Raw genomic sequence first — 24834 nt, forward strand, 5'->3', positions numbered from 1 at the left:
TGCCCCATATACCTTTCACTGCTTTGCTTTCTACTTCCACTTTGATTTATTATGTTTTTCACTTCCATTAGCCAAATATAAGTCAAAGGTGTACCTGTTAAAACATTAAGATAAATTGACAAATGCAGACAACAGCTATTTTCCTCAAGAGTCTCAAATTTCTTCCAGCATCTGGGTTCAGATTGGAAAGGGAGAATGTGATGAAAGAAAATCAAGGTTGGTAAAACTGGCTGGCAGGAAACTCTTGGCTAGATTTTTAGTTTGTTGCATATGTACTTTTTACATTGTGATGTTATAAGCCTAATTTATCCTTATATTGTTGTTTTGGTAAAGTTCTTCAGAGGGTTTGAGCTAAGTGTTGACTGACAGCAGTTGAGGTCTGGGGTTTGACCCATGCAGAGATTACTTTTGCCAAACATTCACAAAAATGGGTTTTTAACTCTAGCCTGGATTCTAACAAGCACTGCAACTTTCAAGGCAGTCTGAGTACCTATGTAGATTTTAGAGAACTTCACATTCTGAGTAACCTTGAGGAAGAAGGATCTTTTCAAATTTATGGTAGAATGGATGTTCCATAATGCCTGGCACTATATTAAAACCTTTAATTACTGTGAAGCAATTGTCCTTCTCTGAAAAATTTGATGCTGGCCACTGCCTGATATCAGATACCAGACTAATGGAGCAATTATCTGATCCTCTGTGGTATTTCAATTTTCCTCCTTAGTATAAATTCTGTGATTATTAAATACAGGTTTTCAAAGTAAAGGAAAATAATTCCTCACCTGTGTAAAAGGCTCTCTTCTCAAAAGAGAGCTTCTTGTTTTCTTTGCTCTGCTTTACTCAAACTGTTTGCTGGGTTTGACAGACTGCTGTTACACATTGGTTTTTCTCTGTTAAAAGCACTTTTCTCATTTTTAAATGAAAACCATGTTTTTTAAAAACAATGCTGGTCTTTTATTTACTTTGGTATGGCACTGGAATTAAATGCAAATCAAAAAGACAAACAATTCTTAAAATTCTTTTTTTTTTTAAAGAGAGTCCTATCTTACAAGAAGACAATCTTATTATGGGCATTCTGCTCACACTCTCATTATCTAAAACTGAACTTTTGTTTTGTACTCAAAGGTTTTTTTAATTTTATAATAAGAGCTTTACCTGAGTTAATGATAAAAACATCCTCGATACGCGGGATATTAGCTTAACCCCCAAACTTAAAGGATAATCTAAAAGTTGTTCTTTCTATTTTTCATTCTCTTGCCAGAACTACCTTTTAAGATTAAAAATTGACAACTTAAATTTTTATTTGAATTGCTTAATCATTTAATCAACCAAAAAGTTGTTATAATTGAAAGAAAGAAGTTTCAAATATCTTTTAGAACTGAGAGTGTTTTAAAAAGCACTTTTGAAATATGTGGACCAAGAATTTTCTCCAAAGAATATTATTTTACTTTCTTATAATTGGATCTTAAATTTTTTAAAGGTTACTGGAAGCACTTCACAGTGTGACTCTTTTTGCAATATCTTATTAGAAGCAAATCTTCACCTTGTCTATTTTTTACTCTTCTTCAGAGGCCATGCTGCTGTTTTCACAGGCTTATGTTGTCAGAATTTGTGGGATTTACACATTTCTTTTTCACTGAAATTCCTCTCTATATTATATTTCTGTATACGTGTACTTTTGAGAATACAGAGATTTTTATTATGATAGTGCTGAGCAAAATTCTGGGGTACACTGATCCCAGAGTGGTTTATTATTCAAGGTGTTTTATTAATTGCTGTTAGAGCTGCTGTTGCTGTTCATTTGCTGGCAGGTCATCCAGAAGGAACAGCTGATGAGACAATTCTAAGTGTGTCACTTTGAACAGTACGTCTACAAAATTTATCCAAATCCAGTCTTTTCAGAAAGTTTCTACATTATGGGCTACTAATGATCTTATATTAGATTTCAAATTCATACCTTGGCATTGCTGCAATTGTTTTGTATCTCTCCATTACCTTAAATCAACATGTTTTTAGGACTTTCTGTTCCAAAAGAAAATGTAAAGAAATTAAATCAGCAGCTGAGAAGTTTGAATGCTGAAAGAACATTCTGCTCTCAGAGAACGACTTTCATCATAAAAGGCTGAATAGTTTGCTGTTACATTCACAGTAATTTCTGTTTTCAGTTAATGATTGTTCAGTCAGTTCATCTCTCTGAAATAACTCTCCCTATTTTTTTAGGGAAGTGACACAAAGAAAGGTCAGAAAGTGGGTTTGCAGTAGCCTGTAGGTCACTGCTCATGAATCGCAGGATATTCTTTGACCTTTGTGTTGTGCATGGAGTTTTTTATAGCTTCAAAAATAACAATTCCTTAGAATTTCTCTATTCTATTTTGCTATTGTTTCATACTTATTTTCAAAAATAACACTGATTTTTAATTTGTCTGGTTGATATAGTCAGTTTGGCCTCTGAGAATTGCAAAGTTTTCATGTAGAATTGTTCATTACCAAATTTCTGATATGTACATACTGGAAGATACAGTGGAAAGCTGTAAAATTACTCCATTTTCCCATGCTGAAGGGAATTCTGCAACCTGAGAGTCTTCAACTGAAAGACCAAGAGGTTCTTGTGTTAACCACAGTCAGATGCCATGACAGAAATACACTTACACTCGGAACAGAATTAGTCTCATCTGCATGGCAGTGTTTTCATTGGCGTGTTTTAAACTGTCCTTTGTTTCATTATTATAGATAAGGTACAAAAAGAATGTGGATTTTTTAATCAGATGCTAATGTGAGAGTCTTGAAGTATTTTAAATAGGTATGGTAGATGACTAATACTCCCTTCTAGCCTACCTTACATTCTTTTATAGTAGGAACTCCAAAGCATTTTTGCATAGGTAAGTATGAATTTCCATTAGTAAAGCAGAGAATAAGGTCTTTCTGATACAAAGAGATTATTTTCTCAAAGCTTCTTGGAGGGTTATTAATTCTGTTTTTCGAGGATTTTCACACTCCCATAAGTTGTGAACCTGCTTTGACCCCTCAGAATATTCTGAATTAGATGTTCATATCCATCCATTTCAATGAAACTTTTTTGATTTTAAATAGACAGAGATCAATTTAAGATGATCCTGAACGTATAATACTTCTGCAGCTTCCTTGTCTGTAGTGTAATTTATAGGAGTAATTTATAGTCACTGCATGTTCTGCAGGCAGTTTAAGGTGGGGTCAAAATATATTCCCAAGGCAGTTAAGTAAGTGTTATTTTCCTCTGCACTGGCTGTTCTAAATCATGTTAAATTTTTTTGATGTTCCTACAATAAACCATGTAAGGTATTTTCTTACATCTGAGAGCAAGCAGACTCTAATTTGCTTTACTCTGGGAATAATTTAAAGAAAGATTTCTTTATCCTATTCAGGAAAAAAGCAGAAAGTTAAACAAGAGAAGTTCTGTGGTTTTCTTCCCAGGGACAGAACTTAATTTTAGGCTAGGAATGCTGATAAGCAAAAACATCAGCCTTTGAAAGAAGCCTCTTTCTCTCATAGTTTGAAAATGTAGAGTTTTTCATGGAAAAATTTGAAAAGAGAGAAAAAGAACTTTTTGTGTTTCTTCAGCATTTCACACACTATTACTTTCAATCAGAGTTTAGCCTCTCTCTTTTTCTCGTCCATCAGCAAAACAGAAGCCTAGTCTATGTTGTGAGATTGTTTGTGTTTCTAATACTGAAGTAATCCAAGTTCAACTTCTCATTTGCACCCAAGCTACATACAATTAATGGAATTCCCCTTTGCCTAGTTTTTCTTCCTGAAATGAAGAAGTAGCTGTTCCCTTCTACACAAGCTCCCCTCTCTTGTCTTGAAAGAAGGGACCCTTAAGTATCCTTTACATAAAATGCTAGTTCTAGTCTCTACATTCATGTAAATTCCATATTGAAGTTCCTGCTAACTGCTGAATTTGGGTCACATAGTCTTCTCCAAAAAAATAAATTGCAAAGTAAGAGGGATTTAAAATTAACCTCTGTGTGTCTTGATGGAGCTTAAGGATTAGAACTAGAATGGACAAATAAATATTGGGGGTATTAGCTGTTTCTTTGCTTAGGCTGATTTCCTATGCCTCATCCTCTGAGCCCACTGCCCATTTATTAGAGATGGTGCTAGTTTTGCTTTCATTGAAGGCAATGGAGGAGATAAGATTGACTTGTACACTGAGCCTTTAACTAGCAAAGTGTTTTTCAGAGCTTCTAATAATTTGCTTTACATCTATCACAAGCAGCAGGTTTTATTGGGAATTATCATCTTCTGTCTCGTTAGAGGCTGAGGGCTGGGTAGGGTTTAGAAGCAAAACTGTATTCTCTCTTTTCCATGTCCATAAATCCTAAGGAGTGTCAATGGCTGGTCAGTATGGTAAAGAGCAATCAGCAGGCTCCACGAATCCACATGTGCACAGGTGTTTCTCTTATTTAAGATTTTGAGTAGTAATGCTGCAAAGCAACAACCTTGCTTGATCACGTGAGTCCTGTATAGACACCCTGCCTATTAATGTATATATTTCAGGGACCTGTCCCAGATTTTGTACCAACCCTCAGTTTTGCTCTGCATTTTTTTGCAGAACTCCTCTTCAGTTTCCTGGTTCACATTTTGTTAGTGTTTAAGACCAGCTGTGTCTCAGTGAGCGCAGTAGCCAAGAGCAATTCACTAATTGCAGAATAGTGATTGTCTCTTTCATGCAGATCTGCTTGTTTTATGCATTGTTATTAATCTTAACAGTCTTCAAGAACTTAGCTGTGAGTTGTTATTAGATGAATGCAGAATGAGACACTTAAACACCTCTTGGGTCACAGAGCTGTGTCCGTTGTATATAGCACCAAAATGTAATCCTATTTGTACTGTGGATTTGGGTCTTTAATCCAAAACACCTATTACATAAAAGATGGATAACTGAATCTCCAGACTTTGCACTTTAAATGGAAAATAACTCTGTTGGTTGTAAGAATAGGTGTAGCAATTATGCTGGTGACTTGGATCCTCAGTGGGTGGAGGCAGCTAAAATCCTGAAGAGGTGTGGCTCAGGTTTATCTCTCTGCTTTGGGTTTCTTTGAACATAGACTGTTGAGGCTTTGGGCAGGTTTTGAGACACCTGACTCAATGCAAGATGCGTGATATTAAATTCTGGCTTCACTCCTCAGACCTATCTAGGTAGTTCTGTAGTTCCTGGCAATTTTTGTGAGGTGAAAAAGTGCAAGTTGGTTAATCCCTATATCAGTACTAAAAATATGAAAATACTTTGTGAAATATGCAGTGAAACAACTATAATTTGCATAGCCTTATTTTTGTTTCTCTAATCTCTGTAGATATCTCTGAAATTATTTTTCCAAATGCTGGCATTCCTTCGTATGGGAGGAGACAGCACTTCGGCTAAAATGGAAAAATACTGCTGTCAAGTTGGCTGTTTAGCTATTTAATGACTATAATCTTAAGCACTCAATGACATATCAGAAGTTTCATTGTCAAGATACCCTCTGAAAATTCCAGTGATTTCAAGTGTTATCTAAATGGCAGGTATAATCTCTTATTTTATTGTCATATGAATATAGAATTTCAATAGCTGTGGTCTGAAAGTTATGTAGAAAATAATTCCTACTTATTAGTGGAAAATCAGAAAAAATGCAAGTATTTGCATTTTTGCAAAGTATTTGCATTTGGAAAATCGTGGGGGGGAAGCCTATTTCTGATAGTATTTTTTCGGAGTATCATTCTTTATAAATATATATATATAATGCACTAAATTTTTGTCTAATATTAATTATTTCACATAATGCAATGCCCTGCTGACTGTATTTTTGCAGGAGTTACATGAAGTGCTGCTGCTTGAACTGGTATGTATATACATACTTTTATACACATATATCAATTCATTTATATGCTTGTGTTTTGACCTGAGTAAAGCTATAGATGAAGGATTTTGCCTTCTGAAAAAAATGCTGAATTTCTTTGGGGAATTATACATGAAATGTTTCAGATCTTTAATATCAGCATGGAAAGAGGATGTGGACCTGCCTAGGTGAGCCAAACCTCCCTTCCTCGGGTGGTTTGTTTGAATGTGTCGCTGGAGAACTTTGTCATAGTTGCTGACTGTGGTATATAGTGGGCAGTTAAGCCATAAGTAAACATTACAGCTTTACCAAAAGGATAGGCATGAATAGCCATTAGTTTCACAGGAAGGGAGGAAATGACCGTTTTCCTGATTGTCAGGTAGTTAAACTCGGTCTTTCCAGAGTGGATTTTAATCGATGAGGTATTCAAACAGTGAGGACAAAGGAACAGTGAAGAACTGCTTTTCTAAAAAAAAAGACCGAATTGTAAACAGCAGTAAGTAGTTGCTTTCTTGTGTTGTCCAGCTAAAATTAACCTTAAGAAAACAAAATATGTTTGACCTAATTTGCAATTTATGGTTGGTACGACTTAATTGAATTAGTGAACACTGAATTTAGTTTGGGGTGTTCCTTAGTGCTGAGATTTATCTGCACGTACAGATAGGCAACTTGATAAGGTCCCAGCAGTGGGAATAATTATCAGAATTATCAGGCAATTGTTGGCAATTCAGATAAATTACAGCTACTTTTGGGTTTTTTATTACTTTTTACTTTGTGTTTTGGTTAATACTGGTAAAGTGTTCTGAAGGTTTTTCCCCTGTATATTTTTTTTCCATACATCCTCTGCCTTTGTTTTGTTTTATAGGGTTAAAAAGCCCCCAAAGAATCAGAAGTGCTTTTAAAACTAAACTCGGGTTATTCACTGCTGGACTACCCGATATCTACTATGTGTATGTAAATGCTCTCCTCTGTTCTTTTCCCATCAGGTATAAAGTAGTATTTCTCTGCTTTGCAAGTTCCATGTGCAGTGTGTGTTCATGAGTGCATGTCCTTCTTCAGTGCTGCTCTGGCATATTGCCATACTTAATGTAGACTCAAAATTCCAAGACTCTGATAACTTACCCTGTTGAAAAAGCACAAATGACATGGCAGAATAAAATACAACTTCCAAACAGAAAAAGGAGAAGACGTGAAAGCAAACAAGGTACATTTTTTGTCACTTATTTTCTTCCAAGCATCTAACTTTCACAAAAATATCTGAAAAAATAACACTAAAAAATAAGTTATGTCAATGGTTAATGGGTTGCATTAAAGTTTGTATTAAAAAGCCATGTCATTTGTGCCTCACATTTTCACTTTTTCTGAGCATAGAAGGAACTAAAACAAGGAAAGATTTGGGGTCTAATCTTACATTCTTCAGGGACTTAAGATTCCCACTGTGGTTAATCAAAACTGTAGGTGACTAAAATGGTGTATTTAACTCTAAACAGAAAACAAGCAGAACAAAGTCCTTTCAGAGTAAATGCAGTTTTGTCTGTAAAAGTCTGTTCTCTTTTCCTTTTTTCCTCCCAGTTGTGTTACACATGCTGATTATACTGTGCAAATGGGACAATTGCTCATCAGAGCAAAAGTCCCTTTCAATGGAAAAGGAGCAAATGTAGGTAGGACAGATAGGTAGAAAAATTATTTTAAATGCAGTAATCTACTGTTCTTGAAAAAAAAAATTCTCATTTCCTATGAAAACTTTTCTCTGTAAAATGTCTTCTGGGCCCTTGGCATTTGGGATTTCATATTTGGTATAGTGGTAAGGAAAGGTGAGGAAAATAGCCATGAGAGGTTTAATCCTCCCTAATGAGGATAAGCCATCATCACCAGTATATGTTAGAGTAGTCACAAACCTGTTTTAGTTTATGGTGAAGTAAACAGCACCTTAAGGACAGTTCCTCACTACCCCAAACTGCTAGACTCTATTGCATTCTCCAGAAGAAAGAAGAACATTTAGCATATGTGTGACTACTTTTCTTGCTGTTTTGTTTTTTTTTTTTTTTCTTTTGTGTATCATGTGAGGGTTATCTACCCGGTAATTTCCTCTTTTGTCCTACTAAAATAGTACTGAGCAAACCCTTGAATTAACTGCCTTACAATAACTGGATTTGGCAAAGTACCTAGAGACACACAGACTCATGTGCCATTACAAGGAAAAAAACGTCAGCAGATCTGCTGTTAAGTGGTGCCTATAGTTACCCTATCCCAATATTTACAAAAGAAGAGAACTACTGTTAAAAGAGATTTTATCAGTGAAGGTTAACCAATCAGATACCTAGAGAAAATGGGAAATCTTTAAAATGCAAGAAATAAACAAGTGAGATCCTTGACTCTTTCCATGTGCTTTCCTCAGTCAACCCCCTCTGTTCATCTCCTGTCTTATATATTCACAGGAATCATGTCCCCCTGTCCTTTTCTCATAGTCCAGGGCCTCTGTGCCTCACCATAACATAATCTCCATCCTCCTTTCATAGAATTAGAGGATTTTGCACTCATGTTCAAGCTATCAGTGTTTAAAGTTATACTGGCAGAACAGGAAGAGTTGCCATGAAGGAAAAACAAAACGGGTTAGTTTTGCTAAAAAGAGGTTTTGGTTAGTGTTAAGAGAATCTGTGATCTCTGAAATCTGGAAAATTTGGCATTGACTAGATTCAATCAGTGTTGAACATGTTACATGTTTTGCATTAGTGATAGAGGAGTAACACTGTTGGATTATTGCTCCCACTAGAAGATTTGATTTTGGTCAGGGTAGACTGACATGCTCAGCTGATTTAAAATGGTATGATGAGTGTGATACCATCAGAGTCGAGTGAATCTATGGTAGGTTGAATCCAGTGGAATAATATTCCCATTTTACTGACTGAGAAACTGAACTACATGGAGATCATGAGGCTGGGCCACAAAAGTTCGGCAGGCTCTTTACAGAGTTGGGAACCAGCCCAGTCTCCTAAAATCCAGTTCAAATTTCTGACCAGTGTTACACTGTCTGACAAAGAATCACTAATCAGTGTTTTGAGGAGCTCACTTCTGTCTTACACACAGAAGGAGATTAATCTACTAATCCTAAATAAAAAAGGAATGTATCATGCCATACAGTTACAAAATGATGCTTTCAGTGTGACTTTTTAGGCATCTTTCAGCTCATTCAACATTACTTTCTATAAACCAGAGTGCTTACAAAGAAATACTGTTCAGCCTCTTCTCTGCATAACAAAAAGCAGCCCACAACTGTAAGGTCTCTTTCCATTCATCAGTCACCACATCTGTTGCTTGCTTGGACACTGACCAAAATGATTCATTCACATGTCTAACATTTATTTTTGGTGAAATACTGGGATTATACAGAATGGCAGTATTTCAAAAATTGGTCTAGAAAACCAAGGGAAGTTGGAAACAACTTCCTCAGCTGAAAACAAACACGACGTTATATCATTCTGCAGCTTTATTAGAGGGAAGGCAGTAGCCAAGTGAAGCAGCTGGAATCACACTGAAGTCACTCTGAACTCTGCAGATCATTTCATTCTTCCTTCTGCTACAGAGCTCACGTCCCTGATTTACGGTGCCTTTTGTTTCAAAGAACTAAGAAAGGTGGGTCAATCTCTCTTATATTTAAAATCTTTTTCTCCCTTCCTTCTAAATAATGTGTCTCTACAGCTACAACAAGACTTGCAGGCAAACTCTAAGATGATGTAGCACATACTGGCCAAAACAGCTTCTTGGAAGAAAGACTGTGATACTCACGTATTTCAAAGATTGTTTTGAATCACCCCAGCAGCAAGAAAAGATATGAAAGTATGCGTGAATTTAATTTTTAATGACTTCTGAATATGTTTATACACACTTCAAGGAGTTTTATCCTGTCAGAGAATGGTAAGTGACCTTGATTCAAATCTCTCTCTCCCCCCCATCTCCCGTAGTATGCAGGTTTTTAGGTTTTTTATTTGGGTAGGGATAGTGTGTCTCCCACAGCTATAGAGATTCCCAGTATTATTAGAAAAAAGTACACCAGTTCTGCTCTGAACTGATTCTAGAAACTGGAAATCATTTCAACTTAACAAAATAATTCTGAAGAATTACAGTCATGCAGAATTAAATAAGGTTTCTATGATCTCAGCTGGAAAGTGTGTATGTTTTCCCTAATCATTGTGGAATAAGGTAGGACGTGGATCTAGTTCATTAAGTGTATTAGCTTGTTTCCTAGAAGTGACAAGAAGATCTGAAGCCTTGTATACTACCACACAATGAGACAGGGCTATATTCCACCACTTATTCAGACTTAATGATAACAGTGTCGTTGTCACCTGTTACCTTTCTAAATGTGATCTTGCAAAGCCCAACAATATCACAGACCTGTTTTTGTAGACTTACACAACATGTATACATTGAATTATGCCTATGTTCATATGTCTATGAATTAAAACACATCAAAACACATTTTTTTTCTAGCTGAATGAAATGGTATTTCTGAATAGTTTTAAATGTTCATTAACTCATAACTAAGGAGAAGAAAGTAAGGGTATATCACGGTACAGGAATTTGTTGGAGCAGCTTTGTAGAAACTGCTTTCAGGATTAATTTGCTTATGATACCTTACTTTCACTAGCATCATATTATCGTCCTGCTTCAGCTGAATTAGGAAATGCAAATATTTTGATAACCCAATTTACTTTTGTTTAATGTCATTGCAGCTTCTACCCAAATTTAAAATATTATCAATCACTTATGCCAGGCAGACAGGATAGAGGTCCTACCAAGTTTACTTCAATCCTAGGAATCCCTATATGTGCAATGAATGACACTACAGTCCACTTCTACTGCACTTAAAATCTCCGAGTTGGTGCAGTGGAAGTTATTTAAGCCTGGAGAATGAATTTATGGTTTGGATTCTCGAATTGCCTTTGTGGAAAGGGATCATATGTCAGGAAAGCTCTGTATAAGGATTCTTAGGCAGAATCTGATCACAGATTTTTACTGCTCTGGTGGGGACAGAAGAAAAGTACTGATCAAAATAATAAATTTCTATGTACTGTACATTATACATTCTTTTAATTTTACGAATTTCGTTCTCTGCTGACAATCTAATGAGCAGCATCTGAAATGCTTAGATTTGTGTTTAGTTCTGATAGATTGATTAAAGAGGAAATTTATATGTTTCCTAATAAAGCCAGTTGCCTTAAAGAATTTTCTTCTCCTTCTGTTTCTTAACAGACACTTGGAGTTTGTGATCTGTTATTAGATGTTAATTTTGTATTAATAACTCTGCTATTCCAAGCACTAAGCAACAGCTAGGTTTGCAGAGGATTGTAATCTATTGAATGGTCTTATTATTTGCTTATTTATTTATTTTGTCTTGTGGAATGTGCCAGCAGTTCAGCTGTCTCTCTTACTGTGGTGGCTGATTGTCTGGCTAATTTGCACTCATTATTTCTGATAATTGTTTGACTTGTGTTCATTCAGTCTAAAGCTAGCAGTTTCACAACACTGCAGGGCTCTGTTGTTGTTGGCTTTGCAAAAGAGAGCTCACTGGAAGGAACAGCTTCTGGTGGCTTGTTACCAGAAGAAAGGGATTGCTGTGGCTGTGGTGGGCAGTGACCAAGACACATTGTTTTTGGAAGGGAAGATGCCATAATGCAGAGATGAACTCTCCCACACTTGCTAGGCTCCTGAGACTAAAACAAAAGTTTTGTGTCCTCAAAAGAAACATATAGTTCTTCCAGGGGAGCCCAACTAATTCTGTACTCTTTGTGTCTTCATTATGTTCCAGAGCTTGAGAACCGAAGACAGGAGCCAAAAACCCTGTATCAGCCCCTGGCTGCTTTTTTCCAGAGAAAATTGCTGCTGGCTTATTGCAGCTCTCTTATACCTGGCCCACCATTTTACTGCATTACAGTTCTTTGGATAAAACTGAACAGACCTGCTGCAGATACAATAATTTTTTATTACTGGGCTCCAAGGGAAGCTAATAAACCCATTACTACAAGTCAGGTTTGTTTGCGAGAGTTAACTGCAAAAGCCAGCACACTAAGTCTCTATTTCTTGGCAGGGACATTAGCTAGCAACAAGTTTGCAGCATTTTCCTGCTTCCTACCCAGGCTCTCTTGTCCCTTTTTGATACTTCTTGAAGAATGTATTTCAAGAATCACAAGGCACAAGTATGAAGAACCAGCATCTTTTCCCTGTGTCCACAATAGATACTTCCCTCTTCACTCTTTCAGCAAGGTCTGAATTCTGCCTCCAGCTCTACCTTTGAATCTACCATTTGGCTTCGGGCAAGATGTTTCTTCTGTTCCTTCTCATCTCTTCTTGTGTCTGTTTATTTTGTTTATTTATAAACAAAACAGGAATTGTCTCTCATTATGTTCTTATAGTGCCTAGATCCAATGAGGCTTTGATCTCGAAGGCTGAGGCCTTTGGGTACTATCCCCAACATAAAAAACATGCTTTTTCAGCAAGTGTGAGCTTGGCATAGAAGTTTTATTCCTTTCTGAAGCCTTTTAGATGATAGAGGGAAAGGAGTGCGTAGTAAGTCCTGTACCATCAATGTAATATCACTTTCTACACTCCCACTCCTTCTTTCTAATGATCCTCTTTAATGAGCTCAGCCCCTCATCATTTTAATGAGATGTTTTGAAAATATTAAGAATCATTGCCCATTTAAGAAGCCTGAATAATGTTAACTGAGGAGTTGTGCTATATCTAGCAGAGTCAAGTGAGAAGTGATTTGCAAAGCTAATATGGGAAGCCTGTAAAACCAGTATTTCCAAGCTCCTAATTTGACACCTTAATCATAGGTACCATCTATTCCTATCAGTGCTAGGGAGTGTTGCCAGTGTCATATTAGGGAGATGAATAAATATCCAGTCCTCCTGATATTAACATTATGAATTTTTCAGTTTTGCAGCAATACAGGCAGTGCTTATTTTAGACTTGATCTTAAAGTAAATGAAATAGTTAGCTTTGTATGAGTAGGAATATTAGAATAACACTCATACAGAAGTAGATGCCTTTAATCTACTGTACACAGTGATTCTAGTATATTAATGGTGAGGACATAATAAAGTATGTTATCCAAAACATTTCAGTTGATAAGAAATGTACTAGCGATATTTTAGAATTGGATGTTCTGATTTATTCATGCAAGAGTAGGTGTCAACAGTAATATAATCACAGCAATATTGCATTCATGAAAGAAGAAACTGCTGATGTGTATTAATGAGGAGTAGAATAAACCTAAGAGAACAGACCTCAATTTGGAGGACAGTACATAACCAAGCATACTGTTATAAATGACTGGGAAATTTAATATTTCTGGAATAGAATAGGATATAAGAAGGCATATTAGAGGACTGAGTTGTGGTGCTAATTTTCTCTGGGGTTAGTTCTAAACTCTTCTTGTTAAAAGGACAGTAAGTGTAGCAAATTGTAAGCTATTTTTTATCTCTTATTTCATAGATATTTTGTATCTTGCTGGAGAGAGTTATTTTATTTTTTTCTGTAATGACTTGTTACTCTGCAGTACCTTTAGGATGGCTGTTGTCTAACATGTTTAATTGTCCTTATTCAGTCTGCTGAGACAACAGTTGATAATCTGAAAGAAATATCTTCATACTCTTTATTCTCTGCTGTCACTCTGATACTTTCTGTTAGGAGGGAGTTGTGGTAAAGTGTGTGTTTGAAGGAGTACGGCCATGCAAAAAACATGCTCAGAGCTGCATGATCATGTAATGGCACATAAATGGTAGTCAAAATCATCTTTCATCACAAATATACAAGACAGTTGCAAAATAAAATTTCCAAGTAATTTATGCTTGAAAACCTTTAAAAGCCATAATTAATTAAAAATGCAAGCATTTCTAATTAATTAGTCAATCTAGTCACTGGGAAGCTGAGGCACTTACAGTTTTTTTAATTGGATATCTCTATTACTCTAGGTATGTAGTTATTATGGTGGCTTATAGCCAAAGAAAATACTGCTGGCATTTGTGGAGGAATAGAAAACACATGATGTCTGCCTGGAACAATACTTCATTAGTGTGCATATCTTACATGCTGAGGACACAGCCAGTATGATATGTGGTGTACCTGCTGGGCTCTGAGAGGTGTGCTTAACAGCTCTGAGGTATGTCCTGGGTCTGCAGAGACAGCTTAGTGTATGTGACCAGCAAATGGTGGAAATCCAGATTCATTTTCTCTTCAGTGCAGAGGAAGAAGATCAGAACCTGTAAGGGCTGCCCAAGTAAGTGCTGTCTCCCTCCAACACAATGGGCATGACAGCTCAGGGAGAGCCTCTCTTTAGGAAAGGGAAGGTCTCCCAGAGGTGAAGCCGTGGTTTCTTTGTTTCATCATGAATGAAGGGACAGTGTTAAGTTTAAGAAAGGAGGATAGGACTGTGGTTAAACTACTAGGCAGGGACTCCAGGTTTAGCACTTGGTTTGATCAGAGGTTTCCTGTAGGTCACTCTCAGCATTCTTGTCTGTAAACCAGACTGATGATGCTTCTCACTTGAACCTAGTTTCGGTAAGGGTTATGAATACTGAGGGGTTGAGACTGGTTATGTAAATACTTTGGCAGTGCTGACACATACAATATAAGACGATATTTTAAATCTCAAGTGGCACTGTTTACCTAAATGTCTATTTTTACCTACTTGTAAGAACATGAGAATATTTTTTTCTGCAAAAAAGGGACTACTTTAAGTGTTCACAGGTATCACCAGTCATTTTCTTGACTCTACTCTACTATCTTTGAGGTCAAATGATAGACTTGCAGTGGCTACAGCAACTCCTTACATTCAAAAGGAATATTAAAAAAGATATTTTTACTTTTAGCTGTGTTAACAGAAAGGAATAAGAGCAAGAACAGGCACTAACTATGTAGTTATCAGGTGCCCTCCCCTTCCCTAGTGTGTATCCTGAGGACACCCGGGTTTCTTTGTCATCTTTGGGAATAGAAGACCTGGTGCTTGGGATCAGGATGAAAATAAATCACTTTTGATGAGATGTGGTTACTGGTTGCAGACATTTATTATTTACCTGACTGTGGTAATGGTAAACTGCTTAATTGCAGCAGTTGTCTGGATGATTTGTTATATTAGGGTCAGACCTACTGTAGATACTTTTCCTATTACAGCAGCCTTATTTAGATATGAAGTTGGATTTTCCATTTGTTGGTTAACATTTCTGTGTTGGCAAAACTGCTGACCTGAAATCATAACTTTACCAATATTAACTTCGTCTGTGCTAGAGGGGTTTGTTAATCTCACTGTAACACTCAATTTGTGTAAAATGTTATCAGGCTATTATTATCTGGTCAAATGACTTAAATACCACAGATGAAGTGATGTGTTATGACTAAGAGTGTCATGTTTGGCCTTGCTCAAAAAAAGCTGGGTTTGGCCTAAGTTTTAGGAGATGTCTAGCTAGTACATTGCATATACATTTCTATCACTGCTTCACTGAGAGACATAGTGGAGAATGATGGTTATTTGCATTATTTTCTTGTCTGCTAGAACAAATACATGTATATTGCGGCTTGAAATGGTTTCCAGTCACTTGTCATAGCTACTGTAACCCATTCTAGTTGTTGAATTCATGATGGCTTCTGAAGTAATTAGGTTACCATATGTCTAGTGACCATTAAAACAATAGGCAAAAGACAATTGTTTGTGTATGTGTCTGTGAAAGAGAAAACATACACACAAGCCTTGATTCTACCTTTGTGTGTAGTACCTTAAAATGCTTGTGGCTTGGTAGCTTTGACTGCAGGGTCAGCTTTAGGCTTAAACTCTAGCATAGCTATGATTTAATTTTGTAGTACAGGTGGATCAGGCACTTGCTGCTATAAGAAAGTTTCTACATAGAGGCAGGTGGTTGTCTTGGCTTTGTTCTTTTAGAGAGAAATATGAGTGTATGACAGTTTGTAATCTCATCAGTATTCCTTGTGCATTTTGTAATCTTTCTTATATCTTCGTAATATAAATATAAAAATATAAATATAAAATACAAATATAAAAATATAAAATATAAATATGTAGAATACATATGTACCTCTAATGAATTTAATTAGCCTTCTGAGTTTTAAAATTTTTAGATAAACTACCCCGTGAATTTCATGTTTTGTTTTTTGAGCTAGATAAATTCAAAATTTGTCACCTCAGAAGTTCCCAGAAAAATATTTGAGGGCTCTCAAGTGGATTCAATGCCCAGATAAACTTGCTGATGCACAAGGAGGCTTTTTTTTTTGTGAAACTAGTTGTTCTCCAACATTTGGTGCTTGCAAATGACAGACGTTGAAGCAACTCAATCAAATAAGCTTTCCTTTAACCACAAATAATACACATGGAATGTGATATGCTCAAAATTATTCATAAAGACATTAAAAGGAGAGTTTGTGTGATATATTCCCTCTATGAACTGAACTGTTGAGACAGCCAACTCTGCAAACTGTGATTTTCCTAGTAAGTCAGAACTCGCTACTGTGACCTCTGAAACCAATCTAGCTGGCCAGGGGCTCTGAACAGTGTTTATCACACTGAACAAATAGATTTGGGGACTACCACTCAAATATTTGTGTTAACTTTTAGCTGACATAGGCAATGAATAAACTCTTTCCTTGGACCTCTGTAAAATTCAAAGATAATGAGGACCAAATGTGAGAGAGAGGCTGTGTTATACCAAATGTGGTAAAAACTGCCAGTGTAATTCAGTTGGGTCCTAACTTGTGTGGTGCCCAGGGAACTTTGAACCCCCACAAAGACTTTGCATAAAGTGAAGTGGGAGAAAATTGCAACTATTTTGTTTGTTTTCTTCTATTTTAGACTGAAAATGCAATGTAATTTAATTCCAAAGCCATTCCACTGACCTCAGGGCTGAGGTGTGGAGAGGTCAAACGACTTCCCCTGGTCAAACAGGGTGCATGTGGCCTAGCCATGAATAGATTCCAAAGTACCGGTCCCATGTCCTAACAGCCATTCTTAGTGTGACAAAAGCTATTCTGTTTTAGGCAGATCCAACAATTTGTCCAAGTTGTCATTATGGCTTAACTACATAGGGGCAGAGAAAACAAACTCTAGGTACTTTAAGTAAAAAACTATGAATATGTCAACTGAGATCCAAGTTTGTAATTCCCTGCTGAAATTCAGAGAAAGACATTTTGTGCAACGCATAGTGAAGTCTGTTTTCAGTAGTTCTGTGGCTTTGTATTTTAGAAATTTGTCCTAATGATTTGTATTTCCTGCTAATTCTGCTTTCTGCCCCAGGATCTAGAAGCACCAAGTGCTAGCCTGTGATATTCCTATGAAGTCGTTCAGTAATTAACTTCTGTTTTACAGAAGGGGACAGGAAATGAAACCTCCTGGTCAACTATTTTCATAATTAAGCAACTGAATCAAGGAGGCTCAGTTTTCAAAGCAGCTTATGGCCTCAGCAAACAGGAACAGACTCGTCAAACCACTGCTGAGCATACACGTTACACAGGGTGTTTAGTATTTAAAATAAAATTTAAAAAAAGGACAGGATGAAGTCTAAACTTGGTTATATTAATCCATAGGCAATACAACACTGTTCTGTAACCTGTGGCTGCTCCCAAGTCTTATTGGCAGACCTCTAACCACACTTTCCTGTTTATTGAAAAATATTTTCCATGCACTGGCTCCCCAGACCAGCAGGGACTGAGCCAGCGAACCGCACCAAAACTCCCTTACCCTTTCTAACAGTTGCCTGAAAGCTAAGAAGAAACTGCTGTCTAAAAGTATTGTTTTCTCTACTGAGCCTCAGTTTGCAGACAGGTTCATGAGAATTTTTTCCAGCTTGGAAATTAGGCCATTTATCAAAGACCATACAGGAAATCAGTGTCAGAATGAGGAATACAATTAGATTTCTTCGCTTTCAAGACCTGGATTTGAACTGCAAGACAGCTCTGACTCTGAAAATTTATTAATTTCAGAGTCATGTATTTGAGATAGTGTGTTTTAAGATCACAAAGAAACATCCCTGCTGAATGATGGTTAATAGAAAAAAATCTGGGTCCTTATTGGTAAACCAGAATAGCTCCCTGACAATCACCTACTGCTTATCTTTTTCTGAACAGGGCTTAACACTCTGAGTCCTGTTACAGAAGTACTTCATACATGTCAGTGCCAGAGGTAAAAGTTCCTGGACTTCGCAAATGTAATTGGCAGTCTTTGCTGAGCCCCAGACACAGAGTTTAGTTTCAGCATCTGTGCACTGAGAGCAGTGGTAAACAATGTTCCTCCTGCTTTCTTACTCCCACTGCAGAAGAGTCATTGCATTGGAAGACTAGAGATAAGGAAACATATAAGCTTGGAAAAATAATTGCATCCTGAAGGTGTGCTCTTTCAATGGAGTTTTAAACTACTGGAGGCTTGGTAAATATTTGGCATTTATTTACATGTGTTTTCTTTCTCCTGCTATACATCATCTTTGAAATACTAAACATAAAATTAACATTGTTGGGCGATAGGCAAATGTTTGTCATTATGGTTTTTTTAGCAACATTACGGAAAAAAAGTCTGTGAGGAAACGTTTGAATTCAAGTATTATTTTGTTGTGCTAACTCTTAAAAGCAAAATTTATTAGTGTCTGAAATAGAGAATGTTATTCAGCAAGAATTTAAAGAGTTGGAATTTTTTTTATTGTTTAATTGCAAATGCAATCTGAAGATTTTGCAGACTTGAAGGTATAGTTCTTTATATAGGCAAAACCACTTAAAAATCCAATTATTAACCTGACTGTCCTCTGAAACTGTCCAAATACAATGTTGTTCCAGATGTTCGTGGTACTGTTCCATGTTTATACTATTCTCTCAGCAGCTGTTGGGCTGTTTGAAAAAATTACTCAGATGGGTGGTAGTGGTATTTAATGCAGAATCCACCCTCAAAAGGGTGGATTACATAATGTAGGGGTAATTACATAAATGTAGCCCAATAAGTATCATTTTATCAGGACAGCAAACCAGCTAACATTCCTTCAGCCTGATGTAAATTAAAAAGGGCAAATGCTATTAGAGCCTCTTGATAGAACAGGCTGTATTGATTCTTACTTACTACATCTTTTTTTAATCAAGAGATATAAAATTACACAACCTTTTTTTTTTTTCTTCCTTGTCCATCCATCTACAAATGAGAAATCTAATCCTGCTAATGCGTGTGCACATGCGTAGCTTCACTTGTGTGAGTAATCCTTTCAAACTGGGAGAACTACTTTTTTGGAGGAAAGGTATGTACATGACTGCAAGCTTGCAGATGTCGTTCTGCAGGCAGTGTGCTCAGGAGACCCCTCTCCTGTTGTCCTTAGCATGCTGTAATGAATGGAATTACAGGAATGCAGGGCTGAGTTCCAAAAGCTCGGGCTGAATTTCGGTTTGGGAATGGAGATAGCACTCAGAAGTGTAGCGGTAAGATCATTCATAGTACAGCTAATGGACTGGTTGCATCCTGCTCTCAGGGACAGGTTCTCAGTGCAGCTGAGTCCAGCCAGACAATATAGCTTTAAATGATAACAGAACTTGGCAGAATAATTGTTTTGACCATTGCAGCTACTTTTGTCAGACTGTGGCCACCTGTACTGTGCTGCAGCTTTGTCACATAAATTCTGACTGCTTTTTTTTTTTTTTTTTGTTCAACCTCTGTTTGCTATCTGTTTTCTCCTTAATATACTTTTGTTTCTAGAGCTTTTCTTTTGGTTTATATTCCACTTTCCTCTCCCCTGCTGCCTTCTCTCCCTCCCACATAAGAAAATTCCTATATGAAAAGTTATGTTGTACTTGTAAGTTCCAGACGCTTTTGCAAGAGAAAAAAACTGAGAAAATTCTGAAATTTCTGTTTTGAAATAAAAAGAAAAAAGGAGGCACGCACATTTTCATCCATAGCTTTTACAGTGTCTGTTATATTAATGGGAAGCTTTATTTTCTTTCATCTATACCTGTTTCTCAGCTCACTGGTGGAAAAATAGTATAGTTGTATGTATTATCCCTGAAATATGTTCTGTATGTTTCTTTCTGTACATCTTTTGCTGCATTGAGGAAATCTAATATGTTGAATCATCATTCCTTGATACAAAGATACATGGTAGAGATTAATAAACCCATGAACTTTTAGTTGCTTGAGAAATCACTGTAATTTTGTCAACTATAATTTGAGGTGGGGGTGGTGGGTGTAATTTTATAAAAAACACCTTCCTGATGTTTTAAGTGAACTTTTTTGCCTACATAGGTGTCTGATGCTCCTCTGATTTTAGACAGATATAATCTATAAAACTTGCTTCATGTAGGAACAGAGCAATAAAGTATGAAACTTGACCAGAAAAGAATAGCAAAACCGTTCTTTTTCTATCATTTGGTAAAATTTTGCATCTGGTCACCTAGAAATTTACCAGTGATACTGTGCTCAGTGCTGTCACTGAGAAGTCAATATGTGGAAAACAGTTCCTGAAGATTTCAAGTGTTGTTTTGATTTGAACATTCCTTAAAATGCCTGTGACCAGAATTCTTCATGAGCTTTGTGCTAGGAACTGACATAAAATGTGATAGATATGTAAGTCAATGTTTTGGGGTTTTTTTATGAACAAGAACTTAAAAGAATTGCAGTTTACTATTTCCAGCACAGTAAAACTTTTCTCTTCTTTCTTTTCTTCCCCAGAAAGCAACTCTGCAGCATGACATTTGAAGATTTTGAGAACTATTCTTATTTCTACGACCTGTCTGAGGAAGATGAGTCACCCCAGTCCTCCCTCAGCATTGCCCATATTATTTCCCTTTTCTTTTACAGTGTGGCATTTCTGCTGGGAGTGCCAGGTAATGCCATTGTCATCTGGTTTATGGGCTTTAAATGGGATAAATCTGTTTCTACCCTCTGGTTCCTCAATCTGGCCATTGCAGATTTCATTTTTGTTCTCTTCCTGCCCCTCTATATTACATATGTGGCAATGGGCTTCCACTGGCCTTTTGGGAAGTGGCTCTGCAAAATGAACTCATTCATTGCACTACTTAATATGTTTGCCAGTGTTTTCTTCCTGACGTTCATCAGCCTTGACCGCTACATCCGCCTTGTCCACCCAGTCTTTTCCTACAAGTATCGGACTGTAAGGAACACCCTTGTTCTCAGTGGGGTCATTTGGATGTCAGCTGCAATTATTGGTGGCCCTGCCTTATACTTTAGAGACACAGCTACGGTTCTGAACAATGTCACCATTTGCTACAACAACTTCCATGTGCACGACAGAGAACTTATTTTGCTGACACATCACATTCTCATTTGGGTGAGGCTTGCGTTTGGTTACCTCTTCCCTTTAGTGACCATGGTCATTTGCTACTCATTGCTGATTGTTAAAGTGAAGAAAAGAACTGTATTGACTTCTAGCAGGCTTTTCTGGACCATCATTGCTGTAGTTGTAGCTTTTTTTGTTTGCTGGACACCATATCACATATTCAGCATTGTGGAGTTGTCTGCTCACCATGACGAAAACTTGCATGACTTACTACAGGATGGCATTCCGCTCTCCACTGGCCTTGGTTTCATCAACAGTTGCCTCAATCCAATCCTCTATGTTCTGATAAGCAAAAAGTTCCAGGCCCAGGTCAAGACAACAGTCTCTGAGGTGCTAAAACTGGCTCTGTGGGAAGTGAGCCGCTCAGGAACTGTCAGTGAGCAGCTGTGGAGCTCGGACAACAGCCATGCGCCTGTGCACTATTGTGAAACTGCCCAGTGACTGTTCTCGTCAACATCCCTCTCCAGAAGAGAGAGAGATTTGGAGATGTTCTTGACTTCACATCTGACAGTCAGATATGCATCTTTGCATATACAGTTTTCTATAAACAGCTGGCTTAATTGCACTTGCTGCTTTAATTGAAAGGTTGTTAACGGACACATCATTTGGGTGTGGTGTCCTCGCAATGCACATACAGCCTGAGCTGAAAGTTGTCAGCATAAGTGGAATTACTCCAACTGGGTTTTTGATGAGGAATATTGTTTTAATCCCATTGTTTTGCTATGGTTCCATACCTCATTGATATCAAAAGTGCACATAATAAAAATATTCCTCCTTGCCATCACTGATACCTCTCTTGTTTGAGGCAGTCTCATCCAAGAGGTTGTAGCCATACATCAGTGGCCATGAGTCCCGATTGCCGAGCGCTGCCTGAAGTAGGAATCACCTAGCTACCTCCCAGCTAAGTGAAGTGGCTCCACCCTGCAGCTGGAGAAGGATCCCAAGACAGAGAACACTGAATTGCTGCCTTCTCTTGTCAAAAAAGAAAAATACGGAAATAAAATCTGTCTTCTCCCGATGCTCTTTATCTTATACTCAAAATTAAGACAGGAGACCCTATGTTTTCTGGTCACTTATTCTTGTGCTTTTAGCACTAGCTGGGTGTGAAATACTGAGCAGATGTTTCATACAGGTATTAGGTTCATTTGAAGTGTGCAAAGAATTAGTGAGAATATTTCTTGCAGAAACTGAGATTAAAGGTCCTGTGCCATACTTCTTTTAAGTTTTTAGGCTTACAGTGGTTTACAACTATTGGTTGCTTTTTATTGCTCTGTCAAGCAAAGATAAAGAAATAACATTTTGTTTGCCTTAATGTCAAGCTTCAAAAAATGGGTGTAGTGAATTCAACAATATTCCATTACAAGTCTGTAGCCAAATTTGGACTTTGTTGCCAAATGAGAGGCAAGACAGTTCATCCAGGAAATGGAGTCCACTCCCATAGGAAAGATGAAGTAGTCCCAGTTATGCTGTATTCTGTTCCAACTTGTTGCTTGCTGCAGAATCACACACACCAATGCAAATATATATACATACAGATATGCTATGTGGAGTGAATCAATTTCTGATGTAATACCACTTAATTAAAAAGTTGAATGTGGGACGAAACTCCACTAAAAGTAAAAGCACAGAGCTTTGGGTAAATTTGAACTGTTTTTAACTTGCTATTGGCTTAGGTATATAGAATAAAATTGCCTTTCAGATAATCTACCTAGTTTCTATGGCCTGCCAACACACATTAGTAGCATTTATACTGTAATCGAGGCCTTTTATGTAAATACATTTGCATTTGTATAAAATATATATATGTATGCATGACCACACCCAGTACTGGTAGCTGTACAAATAGAAACAGTCTGACTGGTCTTTAACTATTTCTTTGGGCTCTGGTTTCAGAGCCTGGGAGAGTCAGGCAGGATCAGTGGAATTTCAGCGTATTTCACTTCAGGCTAGAAAGCTAGTAAGCAGCGCCCTTCCTTTGAGTCATTTGCTGCCTGGTACATAGTTACTCACCATAATATTTTGGCACTGTGCTGCTGAATATGCCTAAATGAAACATCTTGGAGTTTTTCTTCACATGTTCCCTGACATCTTTCTAGGAATGATGTACTTTCCTGACTGTAGTCCAAATGAAGCAATAAAATTTTGTTGTTTCCAAAGAGTGTGTTCATTTGCTTTTCTTAGCAGCAATATGCGGTAACTGTCCTTTCTTATAACAGCTCCTTCCCAAAGATTTTGGAAGATGAAAGCAAGCGCTGACTCTTTCTACTATGGGAATTAAGGTTTCTTGATGCACATCAGCTATGTGCACACATATATTCCTATATTCAGTACAGAGGCTGATTTTCAAAAGGGAGAACATATGTGCTGTCTTGCACAGATGATCAGAAAGCAAGTCCTGAAGCAGACAAGAGAGAGAATAGAATTGAATAGGGCCAAAATCAGCCTTGATCTATGGAATTAAGTGGATTAACAATTTTGCAATGTAACTACTACCATTCACACCAAGATCAGTTGCAGAATTATCTCCAGATTATTTCTTCAAAAGTAATGGAAGATACCTAAACAAAACAGATAATGCTCTAAGTTTCTGTTTCCCAAGTGTCTGCAAGAAAAGACCAACAATTCTTTGCTGCTTGGACTGAAGGATGCTCGTTCAACCCACTAAAACAGAAAAGAAAAGCCAGAAAAGGGGATCTATCTGATCATGGTAAGAGATACTATGGAAAGAGCTATTGACATATTTTATAATAGATAGGTTCTGGTTAATTTTATCTCCTTCCTGGACAGTTTGTGCTTCTGAAGGTTTTTATGTGGGTTAGTTTTTCTTAAAACTCTTTTCCCAGTATTGCCATGTATCACACATTTAAAGTATAGAAATTTCTACTGATCTTTCTGTTATAGGGTGCCTTGTTTACTCTAAGATGCTGATTTTTCACAGGGACAATGCCACAGTAATACACCGGCACATACCCAAACACTACACAAAACCCCCTCATGTGGATTATATGGAATTCTCTTGTCCACATGCCAATCTATTTTCTCACTGGGGAGACTGTGCTCTCTAGGGTTTATTTTATTTTGTTCTTGTGCAGCAACTTCCCTTCTAACATCAGGGGAAAAAAATCAGCAAACAAAAGAAAAATCAAACACAAAAGAAATCCCAACAACTGAAGAGTTTGTACGTGTATGCTTAGCAAAAATGTAGCACACACACAAATCCAGTCTAGCAGGTCACATGGATGGCTCATGGGGCTGTATTTTAGCAATGTTACTGTCAATAAATTAAACCATTATATCCAGTTAGAGCTTTAATTTCAGGGCCAAGGAAGGAGTTTAAAGGTAAGCAGCATATCGAAGGGGAAGTCAGAAGCAGTGATGGCCAAGGATAATAAAAATTATATTTTTGTAGCAGAATTTTTGTTTTTCTGATGAGGCATTTGCTAATTTCTTGATTTTAACAGCAGCCATGACAGAATTGCTACAACTAAGCTACCTGATTTAGCAGAAGCAACAGCTAGAGAATTGCCACAGAAGTGGTACTGTGCATTAGTTACACACAGGATGAAGTTAGCCTTTTAGGAGTTTATGGAAGGTGGCGAGTGAGCCTGTAATTATACTTATTTCAAATCTTTAACCGTGCTTTAAACCTG

At 37.2% G+C, this 24834-nt stretch overlaps 2 protein-coding genes across 10 annotated transcripts in view; one reads left to right on the forward strand and one right to left on the reverse strand.

Annotated features, from left to right (window-relative positions):
* Positions 1 to 9448, reverse strand: part of ZDBF2 (zinc finger DBF-type containing 2) — a 27439-nt gene extending 17991 nt beyond the window's left edge. The window contains exon 1 of the mRNA XM_032693150.1: positions 9437 to 9448. The gene's annotated coding sequence lies outside the window, so the exon portion shown is untranslated. The remainder of the gene's footprint in view (positions 1 to 9436) is intronic.
* On the forward strand, positions 6721 to 23340 carry GPR1 (G protein-coupled receptor 1). 9 transcript variants are annotated; one of them, XM_032693157.1, is made up of 5 exons: positions 6721 to 6805; positions 7428 to 7516; positions 9341 to 9488; positions 9555 to 9770; positions 20557 to 23340. In XM_032693157.1, exon 5 carries the CDS (start codon positions 20573 to 20575, stop codon positions 21623 to 21625), a length of 1053 nt encoding a protein of 350 aa, XP_032549048.1. In that variant the 5' UTR covers positions 6721 to 6805; positions 7428 to 7516; positions 9341 to 9488; positions 9555 to 9770; positions 20557 to 20572; the 3' UTR covers positions 21626 to 23340. The 9 variants fall into 9 exon arrangements, with proteins under 9 accessions (XP_032549048.1, XP_032549044.1, XP_032549051.1 ...); XM_032693153.1 differs by lacking the exon at positions 9555 to 9770; XM_032693160.1 differs by lacking the exon at positions 9341 to 9488.
* The last annotated feature ends 1494 nt before the right edge of the window (positions 23341 to 24834 follow it).

Source organism: Chiroxiphia lanceolata, chromosome 7 (genome assembly GCF_009829145.1).
Source record: "Chiroxiphia lanceolata isolate bChiLan1 chromosome 7, bChiLan1.pri, whole genome shotgun sequence".
In the NCBI taxonomy this organism is placed as follows: domain Eukaryota; kingdom Metazoa; phylum Chordata; class Aves; order Passeriformes; family Pipridae; genus Chiroxiphia; species Chiroxiphia lanceolata.